The sequence below is a fragment of the Mandrillus leucophaeus genome, unplaced genomic scaffold (genome assembly GCF_000951045.1).
Source record: "Mandrillus leucophaeus isolate KB7577 unplaced genomic scaffold, Mleu.le_1.0 Scaffold111, whole genome shotgun sequence".
Lineage (NCBI taxonomy): Eukaryota > Metazoa > Chordata > Mammalia > Primates > Cercopithecidae > Mandrillus > Mandrillus leucophaeus.
The window spans coordinates 596,826-609,244 of record NW_012099321.1 but is presented as its reverse complement, the minus strand read 5'-3'; the positions used below and the strand labels follow the sequence as shown (position 1 = coordinate 609,244).

The following is a 12,419-nucleotide window of genomic DNA, read 5'->3' as shown; positions in this document are numbered from 1 at the left end:
AATTCTATGGATCAGATGTTTGGCCAGGGCTCAGCAGGATGGTTCTTCTGCGGGTCTTACCCTGGGTCACTCATGCAGCCACATCTACCTGGAGGCTCAACTAGGGCTGGATGGTCTAAGATGACCTCACTCATATGTCTGGAGGTTGGTACTGGGTGTTGGCTAAACTACCTGTGTCTAACAGGCTAGCATAAGGCACTTCACATGGGAGGAGTATTCTAACAGCACAAGCCCCATAGTACAAGTAGTCTTCAAGTTCAACTTATATCATATGTGTTAATGTCCCATGATGAAAGCAAGTCACATACCAACTGTAGAACAAATTGGGGAGGGGACTGCATAGAGTGTACATATAAAGAGGCATAACTCATTTCTGCAACAATCTACCCAGGAGACCTTGGCATTGGCATCTTGTCTCCTTAAGATTTTACTTCCTGCCGGGCGCGGTGGCTCACTTTGGGAGGCTGAGACGGGTGGATCATGAGGTCAGGAGATCGAGACCATCCTGGCTAACACGGTGAAACCCCGTCTCTACTAAAAAATACAAAAAAAACTAGCTGGGTGAGGTGGCGGGTACCTGTAGTCCCAGCTACTCGGGAGGCTGAGGCAGGAGAATGGCGTGGACCCAGGAGGCGGAGCTTGCAGTGAGCTGAGATCCGGCCACTGCACTCCAGCCTGGGCGACACAGCGAGACTCCGTCTCAAAAAAAAAAAAAAAAAAAAAGATTTTACTTCCTATTTGTGATAAAGGGAGCCCTAGAAACAAGTAACTATTGATCTCCTGAAAAAGTATTAGCTCTTTTGTGCAAATTGAATCTTTAAACATGTTAGGAAGCTTGCTGCCAAATGAGGTTTTATCTTGAATCCTTTTGTGAAATTTGCTTCATTTTTAATTTTTTTGGTTTGTTTTTTGGCATATGTAAAATGGTTATTCACCCCACCTACCACGTAAAATCTAGACTTTTCCACTTTGGTTTAACTCACAGTTAAATGTGTCTATAATAATGCTGTAGGTTCCTAAACCCTGGCCACTTGGGTCATTGGCTTCTTTGATCCTTTAGCAAGAGGGAATATCACACAGTGGTTAAGAACAACAGGCTCTGAAGGCAGACTTCCTGAGCTTCTACCCTAAACCTGCCACTTTTCTGCATGACCTTGGGCAATTGATTTAACATCTCTATGTTTTGGTTTCCTTTGAAAATGCAGACAATGCTGGTACCCATCCCATAGGTTGTTTTGAAGATTATTCTAAGTATCTCAGACATATTAGATTCTAGTAACATAGTAAGTGCTATGTAAGGGTTACTATTATTGTTGTTATTATTATCCTAGAGAATTGTGTAAACTCATCTGGTTTGACTTGGGTCACACTATAACCAAGGCCAGAGTACAGATATACTTCTGAGTGTAGAATGCTTCTTTGACTTGCACAATTTAATATTGCCCTAATGGCATTCCATGAGTTGGGTACTGTTGGTGAATAATTCTTCTCATTTTTATGGAAAAACTAGGAGTGCATGAGCTTTCTGAAGTCACATAGATTGTCAGTAGTGGGGCTTAGTCTAGAACCCAGGTATGCTGATTCCCAGCTCCAGACTCTGAAACCCAAAGGAGCGGCAATCATTGTACAAGGAGAGGAGCCCAGATACAGGAGGAGTCAGCATCCTGGGCCTGCTTCTGCAAGGTCCTGCTCCCAGCTGGGGCTGCCAGGAGTCCGCTCTTAAAAGAGATTCCAGAGCCCAGACCCAACATCTGGAAAATTCCTTCTATGTTCATCAGTCAATGCCTTCCTGCCATCTGCATACCTCCTGCTGGACCTCCCATCTTTTTCCACCAGCCCTTTTTCTCATTGTGTTCAGCCCTCAGTGTTGATGTCCTGCTCTGGTATATCTGAAAGCCTGGTTGTCTGAGATTACCTCTTCATTTCTTGGTTTGTAGGGATCTCATTTTCTTTCTTTGGTTCATTGAGTCTGGACAGGTAATCACTGGTTATGGACTTGAACCCCTTCCCCACTGCTCTCTCTCTCTCTCTCTCTCTCTCTCACACACACACACACACACACACACACGCCCATCCATGAGCATGCACACACCATCCCCGACTCTTCCACCAGGAGGGGTGGGATATTTGCTAGTGGTCTCAGCCATATCATGTCTGAATAATCAACCCCAAGTTAGGTTGACCAACTGAAGATTCAGGAAAATGTAGGTACTTAACCTTTGCACAATCAAATGATTCACCTCTACTTTCCTTTTGGCGTGTGTGGGGGGCACATAAGCAGATTTTATTTGGAATCGCACTTCATCTTCTGTCTCCCTTTTTGCTTCAGCACATGTACTGAATAGCCAATGAGTTTGAATTATAGTGCCAGCAGGAAGAAAGTATGGTGCTACATGTTACACAGCTGGGTGGTGGCATGGAGACCACTCCAGCAAGTCAAAGGTGGGACTTGAGTTCCCTTAGCCATTTTCTGTGTCATCTTAGGAAAGATTTGCTGTGTCATCTTAGGAAAGTCTCTACACCTTGTCAGGGGCCTCAGTTTCTTTATAAAATGGGTAACACACACTTCAGCATATTGTCGAGAGATTTAAATGGTATAATATGTGGGAAATCACTTTGTTGGAGACTTTACAATTTCTTGGCATATTTTACTGTTAGTCAATGCCTTGATGCTTCAAAAGCAGCAGCCCAAATTCGAAGGAAGGATCTGAGGTACACAGCACATAGCCCGGTGATGGCACCTGTGCTCTCCCACAGAAACATGTAGGAACCCTCATTTTCCAGTGGTTTAAATTTTGCTTTTGTGTTAGGAAATTATGAGTCACTTTTTCCTCTAGAAATATAGTTTCTTTAGGACCTGTGTTTAAATCCAGACTCTATCATGTACTGGCTGTGTGACCGTGAACTCCTGTTTCCTTAATTGTTATTTGGGCACGACAAATTTCTGATATATGTGAATAAAAATGAGATATGTCATTATGCTGTATATTTAGTATTCAAAAACCCAGCATTAGGATTAGCTGTGGTTAAAATCATCCCAGTAGTTATGGAGGCTGCCCTTTGACCCGCAGCTGAGCCCAGAGGGAGGGATGTGTCCATTCTCACCTGGGAGACAACTTTGGACCCGCACAACTGGAACACCCTGGAAGGCTTCCCTCCTCCCTCATGCTCCAAACTTTCAAGGCAAGATGCTGCTTTGATCTTGGGCCCTCTGCAGAAAATCTCCCTTGGCAAGCCTCCCCATGACAGCTGGGCTCCGCAATGGCAACTTTCTACAGACAACACTGAAAAAAGTCTCAATGCTAAGTACCCCGGAGAAGACTTGCTGAGGGAAGCCAGGTGTGTGCCGGGAACCCAGCTGGAGAGAGATGAAACTGTGCCAGGTAGCTTCACATTTTTAAAAAAGGTACCCTTAGGAGAATCCCTGAAATGATCCCCACTGCAGTGGTCTTGATTAGCCAGGGACACCAGGTTTCTTCCACAGATTGCCTCTGGTCAATTTTCTATGAATCTTGACAAAAAAGAAATGTGACAAGTTCTATCTTGGATCTCAAAACCAGGCAAGACAAGGCTGTGTTTGTCCTTGCTGACGCAGGAGACGAAGAAACCAATTAAAACTTCGATTGTTTTATCTTCTGGTGGTGCTATCAACATAAAGGTGAAGGGCTGGTCTACAGCACGCATGCAGGGAGGAGGTGCTAGTGCTTCCTGCTTGGTGTGGATTTGGGAGAAACCACCTGACTCAGCCAAATATATCATTTATAGTAGGTATATGAAAGGCTTAGGAAGATGGAGCTTCTGCCATACAAAATACCCAAAGGCAGGCAGGCTGGCTCTTAGAAATCTCTTGGATTCATTGGCAAAGGATGGCTGAAGCTTCTTGGAACCTGCAGACCCCTTGTGCAAGAAAGTCCCATGATCAAAGCATTCAAATTATCCACTTCTTCATGGCCAGGGGCAGATTCAGGTTTTGCCCAGGGGCAGATCCAGGTTTTGGGGAGTGTGAAACCTCTGTAATTTGAGGGAGCCCTCTTAAAGACTATATAATTAGGAATGCAAAATTAGGTATGAAATGGATATTTATTTGGAATAGAACTGTATCAAAGGAAATTTTAAAATTTTAAGTTGATAAATTCCACAGATGTCAAAATACCTAGAAAAGTATCAATCTTTACTGAAGATATGCCTCTAGAGAAACTTTTTTCCTACTTTTTTCCTGCAAATTCTCTCATAGCTTCATTATTTGGTGAAATTTTGTAATTTTTTTCTAGAGAGAATAATTCCCTCTTTTAGCATAGTTGATCGAAAATTGATTTTTTAAAATAGTTTAGAAATGTTTCTTTCAGTTTCACCATTTGTTGTTGGTAGTTTCACCACTATATTATTGGTAAAACTTTTAGGATTATTACATGTTGGAGAAACTCTTACACATTTCTTTCATATATGATAGGAGTTGTATAAGATTTCAGGACATTTCAGCCAGGCACAGTGGTTCACACCTGTAATCCCAGCACTTTGGGAGGCTGAGGCAGGTGGATCTCCTGAGGTTAGGAGTTCGTGGTCTCTACTAAAAATACAAAAATTAGCTGGGTGTGGTGGTGAGCGCCTATAATCCCAGCTACTTGGGAGGCTGAGACACGAGAATCGCTTGAACCCAGGAGGCGGAGGTTGTAGTGAGCTGAGATCACACCATTGCACTCCAGCATGGGCGACAGAGTGAGACTTTGTCTCAAAAAAAAAAAGATTTCAGGACATTTCAAGTTGTGTGTGTGTGTCGATGTTTGGCATGTATACATACACTTAACAACTGAATCTTAAATGTTCTTTGAATTGATGAGTTTGTTATTCATTTTGCCATCAGTTTTATGTTGGTCCCTGCATATTTGTATTAATATGGTGGATAGTAAGAGTATTACTGAAAGCCATTCCTACTGATACTGTTGGAACAATTTAACTAGACACAGAAGTGACTGCAAATTGTACAAATATTCCCCCACTGAGTCATAATTGTTAGTCCTACACAATGTCCCTTTAGGTGGGGATTCCCATAGACACTCCCATTGTCACCCAACTGAAGGGAAAATGTGGTAGAAGAAGTCCTAGTGGAGCGAGACAGTGATCTCCACAGATTATAGTGTAAATTACCTACTTTTACCAAAAAAAAAAAAAAAAAAAATCACATGATCATGTGACTCTATTACCAGGGTCTTTCCCAGGGTATTGGAAGGGGCCTATGCAAGCAGGAAGCCCTTGATGCATGAGCTTTATTAGCTCCATGGTAGATCTACATGTGAAGGTTTACTCAACTTAATCTAGGCCTACTTCCCTGAACATGGTGAGAGGTGACAACCTGCTGGTGACCCTCGCTTGCTCTCAGTGCCTCCTCAGACTCGGGGTCCACTCTGGCCACGCTTGAGGAGCCCTTCAGCCTGCTGCTGCACTGTGGGAACCCCTCTCTGGGTTGGCTGAGGCCGGAGCCGGCTCCCTCTGCTTGCGGGGAGGTGTGGAGGCAGAGGCAGGGGCGGGAACCAGGGCTGCCAGTGGCGCTCGCAGGCCAGCGTGAATTGCGGGTGGACACGGGCTTGGTGGGCCCTGCACTGGGAGCCGCCAGCCCACCAGCCCCCGGCAGTGAGGGGCTTAGCACCCAGGCCAGCAGCTGCGCAGGTTGCACCAGGTCCCCCAGCACTGCCGGCCCGCCTGCACCACCCTCAAATTCTCACCGGGCCTCAGCTGCCTGCTGCGGGGCAGGGCTCGAGACCTGGAGCCCACCATGCCCCAGCCCCCCACAGTGGGCTCCTGCATGGCCCGAGCCTCCCTGACGGGTGCCATCCCCTCCTCTGTGGAGCCAGGTGCCATCAACCACCCAAGGGCTGAGGAGTGCAGGCGAACTGCATGGGACTGGTGGGCAGCTCTGCCCTGGTCCTGGTGTGGTATCTGATAGGGGAAGCCAGCTAGGTTCCTGAGTCAGATGGGGACTTGGAGAACTTTTATATCTAGCCTTAGGATTGTAGATGCACCAAACAGCACTCTGTATTTAGCTAATCTGGTGGGGACTTGGAGAACTTTTATGTCTAGCTAAAGGATTGTAGATGCACCAATCAGCACTCTATGTCTAGCTCAAGGTGTGTAAATGCACCAATCAGTGCTCTGTGTTTAGCTAATCTAGCGGGGACTGGGAGAAATTTTACATCTAGCTAGAGGATCGTAAATACACCAATCAGCACTCTGTGTCTAGCTCAGGGATTGTAAACGCACCAATCAGCGCTCTGTCAAAACAGACCAATCAGCTCTCTGTAAAATGGACCAATCAACAGGATGTGGGTGGGGTCAGATAAAGGAATAAAAGCAGGCTGCTGGAGCCAGCAGTAGCAATCGGCTTGGGTTCCCTTTAACACTGTGGGTTTGTTCTTCCGCTCTTTATGATAAATCTTACCGTTGCTCATTTTTGGGGTCCTTAATTTTACAGCCTTCATGAGCTGTAGCACTCACTGCAAAGGTCTGCAGCTTTGCTGCTGAAGCCAGCGAGACAACAAACCCACTGGGAGGAACGAGCAACTCCAGATGCACTGCCTTTAAGAGCTGTAACACTCACCCCAGCAGTCTGCGGCTTTATTCTTGAAGTCAGCGAGACCAAGAACCCACCAATTCCGGACACAATGGTGGCTGGCTGGGCTTCTTTCACCTGTCACTAAATGTTGAGAAATGACTGGCATTTCAATCCAACTCAGTTGTTCAGTATTTCCTCAACTTAAAAGCCTTGCCAGTTTGGGGTTCCATTCCTGCATATCCCCACCTTCATACAGTACATACAAAAAGCAGGCAAGTTTTGAGGAATGTTTCATAAGAGGAAAGTAGGTTTTGGTCCGGCCTTTCCATCTGCAGTAGAGAGGGCTTCCCTCAGTCGTGTAGGGCTGTTGTCTACATAAATAATTAGAATCACTGCAAGTCAGTATGTCAGCACCATTCTGGTAGCCCCCTCTCTTGCAGTTCCACGAAAGAAATACTGTGCTGGCCAGAAGCAGTAGTCAGCTTGTCTGGCTGCCCTCCCTGGAACAAGGGCCTGGCCTTGAGGCTTTAAGACAGCCTGATCCAGACATGAGTCCTAGTGCTCCTTGGAGCATCTGATGGCTTGCATGAGTGGGCTAGAAAGTTGGAACAAGCTATGAAGGAGAGAAACCTAGCCTGGGACTGAGGCTGGTGCAGGTCCAGGGCTAGGTCCAGGCCTGGGGTACTCTACCTGAATCCAGTCCTGGGTGTTGGAGGGGGACTTGAGACATTCTGAGGAGGGTGCTTGAAATTCACACAGGGCACCTGAGGTGTCTGTGCCCATATCTAAGAGCAATACTAGCAATGAGACTTTTTTCTTTGTTTTTTTTTTTGTTGTTTCTTTTTGTTGTTGTTGTTGTAGTAATGACTGTGAAGTGTTCAAAGATAGAACCTGTTGGAAAAGCTGAGCTTACCCTGGAATTGTTCACTGTCATTTTAATTGGCTCCATTTAAATAATTTTCCTGAAGAGTATGATGATTGAACTTTAGTGAGTGTATTTTGTCTCCAGGGATTTTGATTGCTGGCCACCCACCCCTCTGTACTCCCAACCTCATCCCCCTAGTGGGACCTTCTCTACAGTCTCTATATGAACTCCCATTCTCACCTCCTCATTCTAGTGTTCCTGTGTGGCCATCTCTGGATGTTATTTGTAAAAGATTTGAGAGATTGAAAACAAACTTCCATGTCCATTTCTCTGTCTTTGTTTAGGAAACAGGGAGGATGTTGGTGAATTGAAGCCAACAGCAAATGAGTGTGCTCATAACTTTCTTTTGCTAGTTTCCCCTCTGTTGTTAGTTCTCCCTCTTGCTAGTTTCCCCTTCTCTTGCTACTTTCCCCTCTCTTGCTAGTTTTTTCCCTCTTGCTAATTTCCCCCTCTCTTGCTAGTTTATCTTCTCTTGCTAGTTTTCCCCTCTCTTGCTAGTTTTCTCCTCTCTTGCTACTTTACCCTCTCTTGCTAATTTCCCCCTCTGGTTAGTTTCCCTCTCTTGCTAGTTTCCTCCTCTCTTGTTAGTTTCCCCTCTTTTGCTTGTGCTCTGCTTCTCATTGTCTCTGGCTGCTGTCACCTAGGGTATAGCATTTGGCCTTGCATCTGATGGTGGCAGAGCATGTGTACAAAGAATGCTTGAAGGAACTTAGTTTGGAGAATAAAAGATTTAAGGAAGACACGTGAGCTTCAAATATCTGAAGATTCATCGTGTGGAAGAGAAGAAGTCTTATTGTTTGTGACCCCAAGCAGTTAAATTGGGTCAGTGAGTAGAGGTTAGAGAAAGATTCAATTCCAGGGGAAAGAAAAACCGTTATGGTTGTCAGAAATGGAATTTGATATGTTGTGGTGACCACTTGGCAAATATTTTAGGGACCTGATTCAGACATTGGTTGGATTTGGAATTCATTCTTCTGTGGCAAGTTGAAATGAAGTATGAGGAAATCTGTGTAACAGCCCAAGGTTAGTTAACATCCTCACAGAGCAAGAACATCCCTTTTCTTTGATTTTACCTTCTCCTAGGTTCAAGTGGACCCCACCTCTGGGAACTGTACTGTGAGTCTTTGACTCTTGCATGTGGCATTTCTTCTACCCTTGTATGTTTTATTCCTGTAGCTCTGCTGCCATTCCCTGGCTGGGACCCCCTTTTATCTGCTGACTTGGTTAACTCCTCTCTCATGTGCCTCTCAAAGTCACAGCCTAACCAGGCATGCCTATCTAATCATCACCTTACCTAGGCTCAGCTTGTCTGTATGTGGCTTAAGCCAGGAGTTAGTTTGGGGACTAAGTTGTCATTAAACCCTTTCCAGTACCTGTGGTTCTGTGAATCGATAGCTCTTGCCTTATTTGGTTTGGCTGTGATTGGACAGTGGGTCCCACTGGAGGATGGCTCCTGGAATAATCTCCCCTATCATGCCCCCCTCTGACTTTTCTCTTTCATTCTCTAATTCCCTCACTAACAGAGAAACAATATATTTTAATGAGGCGTTCTGAAATAATTTCTGGTTTTCTTTTTCTGGGTTTTTTTTTTTTTTTTTTTTTTTTTTTGAGACAGAGTATCACTCTGTTACCTGGGGGCATGATCTCTACTCACTGCAACTTCCGCCTCCCAGGTTCAAGCGATTCTCCTGCCTCAGCCTCCTGAGTAGCTGGGATTACAGGCACCCACTATCATGCCCAGCTAATTTTTGTATTTTTAGTAGAGACGGGTTTTAGCATATTGGCCAGGCTGGTCTCGAACTCCTGACCTCAAATGATCTGCCTACAAGGGCCTCCCAACATACTGGAATTGTAGGTGTGGGCCACCATGCCCAGCCCTTGTTTTCATTACTAGAAAAGAATTAAGCTTTATGGTTTTGCATATTTCAAAACTATTTTACTCTATGGAATCTTCTCTTTTAGTGTGTTTTAGAAACAGAACGATAGAGGAAAAAAAAATATGATGAGACAATCAAGTTTATTCATTCTTCCTCAAATGATCTGGACTTAGTCTTATCTGCCTAGCGAAAAGTTGGGCTGTGTTCCCAACAGTGGGAGTGAAAAAGTAGCAATACCATATACCCACAGCCGAAGTGATTTCAACCCCCACCCTGAGGCCTCACAGGAGCAGACTGGACTCGTCAGCACCTGTCAGTCATGGCCTATGCTCCTTGCTAAGCCTTTTGTCTTCCTGGACCAAGATCCTTAACCTTTGTCACATCACTGATTTGGAGTACCTGCTGGATCACTTGGCAGAAGTGACACCAGCTCTGGAGTACCTCAGTCTGCTGGGCAACGTGGCCTGTCCCAACGAACTGGTCAGCTTGGAAAAGGATGAGGAAGACTACAAGAGATACAGGTGAGTGTCCAGGGATTGGAGCATGGTGGGAAAAGGGAAAAAGAGAAGCTTTAGGGGATGATATTATACTCTGGGGTACATAGTAGATGTTTGGTAAACATCAGTGGGCTTCCCATGACAATGTTAAACTTTTACCTTTTGGTAATCTACAGCCATTGTCTCTCTTGGTTGAGGTCACAAAAATTAAGAAAGATGAAAAGTTATTGCCTTGTCCACTTTTTTTGTGAAGTGCCAGATATTAAGTATTTTAATACTTAATATTAATTTAATACTTAATATTTAATACTTAATACTTAATATACAAGTTATATGGACTTGTCACAGCTACTCAGCTCTGCTTTCATAATGCAGAAGTAATCATATGTAATTTGTGAACGAATGGGCATGACTTTGTTCCAGTAAAGCTTTATTTACAAAACAGGTAGCAGGCCAGAAATGACCCATGGGCTGTAACTTGCTGACCCCTGCTCTGTGTTGTAAGATCTTTCTGTGGTCTGTCTCAGCATCACCTTGAAGAGAGAGATGACTTCCCAGCAAAATTTAGGGAGCTCATAAACAATCTAAAGATGAAGTCCCACAGGCCCATATCTCTCCACCATAGAGCTATGCTGTGGTGCCCACCAGCCATGCGCTTTGATGGGCTCCAAGTAGAAATGCTTTTCATTCTTCTGTCTACTTCTCAACCATCTGCTTTAAAAGCCCTGATCCAAAATCATTTAGAGAGTCTTTTCGGTCTTACCCATTTTACCAAAGTCACTTAATTTTCCTTCTTCATTTAAAATTGTCTGTGTTCTCATTGTGGATTGTTGTTTTGTAAATGCTTTAATGACATTTTCATGGACCTCTTTCTCCATTATGACATAAGCTCTCATTAAACACCCCACCCGAATAACTCTTAAAAATAACTTAATAAATTTTGTATATGTATATATGCATATATATACATCTATGTGTATATGTATATGTATGTGTACACACACATTCATGTACTTGTTCATTCATTCATTCATTCATGGGGCCAAGAAGCTACGTGTGAAGCCAACCATGTAGGCATGTTTTTGTTATTTTTTCTAGAATGAGGGAGGTAGAGAGGGATTGGTCTCAAGTACAGGGCTTATGAGGTTGCAAAAGGAAAAGAAAAGCTAAGAAAATTTTTTTTCTTTTCTTTGTGTACCATTAGCTCTCAAATAATTACTATTTGTTTTTTCTATTGTAACTGGTCGCATTAGCAAAAGCACTAAGACCAAGGTGTATGGGGTCAGATCAGAAGATCTGATGTGGAGTCCAGCTTTGCCAGTGAGACCTTTCAAATGGGAGGACAGTCTACATCAGTATTCCATAATCAAGGATCTGCCACTGAGTCATCCAAGGTCTTCTGATGCAGTTGGTGGCAATTACAACACAACAGTCCATAGGTGTTTCTGATGTCCAGTTGCCTTTAGAATTCGGAGACAATCTGCTCCCAACCAGTTCCATTTCTTCCTTTACTGTCTCACACCATTTCATAGATTCTATCTTGTGTATTTCTCTCACTTCTTCATGTATTTCCACATCTAGAGAATGACTTCCGGTGGGTGGAGCTGCGTTGTCTTGACTCTTGAAGCCTCATCAATACCTAAAGTAGTGCTGGATGTGAAAAAAGGGCTTGGCACCCTTTTTTTTTTTTCTGGAGGTGGCTTGAAACCACCTTTCCTTCTCAGGAACTAGGAACTTACAGGGAGATGCAGGGATATTTGGCCATCTCAGATGCCCACTGCCCATTTGGAATCAGAGCCATTTGGATGTTAACAAATGCAGCTAATAAGCAAAGGACTATGATTCAGACTCAATCCAAGTGCTGGTTATGGGTCATGAATCTTTAGGGAGGGCTGGATTCTACAAGTGTGGTCTATCTCATGGGCTAGCCTGGGCACACTCCAAGCCCATCCTCCCCACTCCAGTTCTGTTCCCTTGGAAGGAGTTGAGGGGTGGGGCTAAGGGAGGTGGTTTGTGAGTACACATATGACAAAGTTGCCATGAGAGGCTATATTCTGGAGGTCATACAAAACCAAAATCATAACTCGCAAAATTAACTTAGAAAATTTACATCATCCACAATGATGGCAAGATGCTTGCACTACGAGAGAAACAGGAACTAAGAACAGCACAAGGAACAGTAAATATGTTCCCACGTAGTTACACATTCACTGCACAGCAACTGGTTGAAGAGTGGAATGGTAGGCTGATTCTCTAGCACATTTAAATTTTTTATTCATTTAATATCTTTATTTTTTACTGTTGATTTGATGAGTGCTCACACTTGTATACGGAAGATATAGATATGTGTTTGATATAGCTCCATTCTATGGTCTGTAAGCAGATCCGCTTTGTCCTTCCTCGAGTTTGTGCTCCATTTGCCGCTGAGAAATTTTAGGGTTTTGCAATATGACTTTTGGCTCTAGAGTTCCTGTGGCATTTGTGTTTATACAAAGCAATGCAGCTGCCTTTTTTTTTCTTTTGGTAAAACATTTTCCTGGCCCTTCATCCACAAAGCATGAGGGTTGCCTTCC

The 12,419-nt window shown here is 44.0% G+C and overlaps 1 protein-coding gene across 2 annotated transcripts in view; it reads left to right on the top strand.

Moving 5' to 3' along the window:
* The window catches only part of LOC105548783 (chromosome unknown open reading frame, human C10orf11), a 1,000,756-nt gene that overhangs the window by 479,540 nt on the left and 508,797 nt on the right, over positions 1 to 12,419 (top strand). For both annotated transcript variants that reach the window (XM_011992983.1, XM_011992972.1), the window contains exon 3: positions 9,731 to 9,870. In XM_011992983.1, coding sequence (XP_011848373.1) covers positions 9,731 to 9,870 — 140 coding nt within the window. The remainder of the gene's footprint in view (positions 1 to 9,730; positions 9,871 to 12,419) is intronic.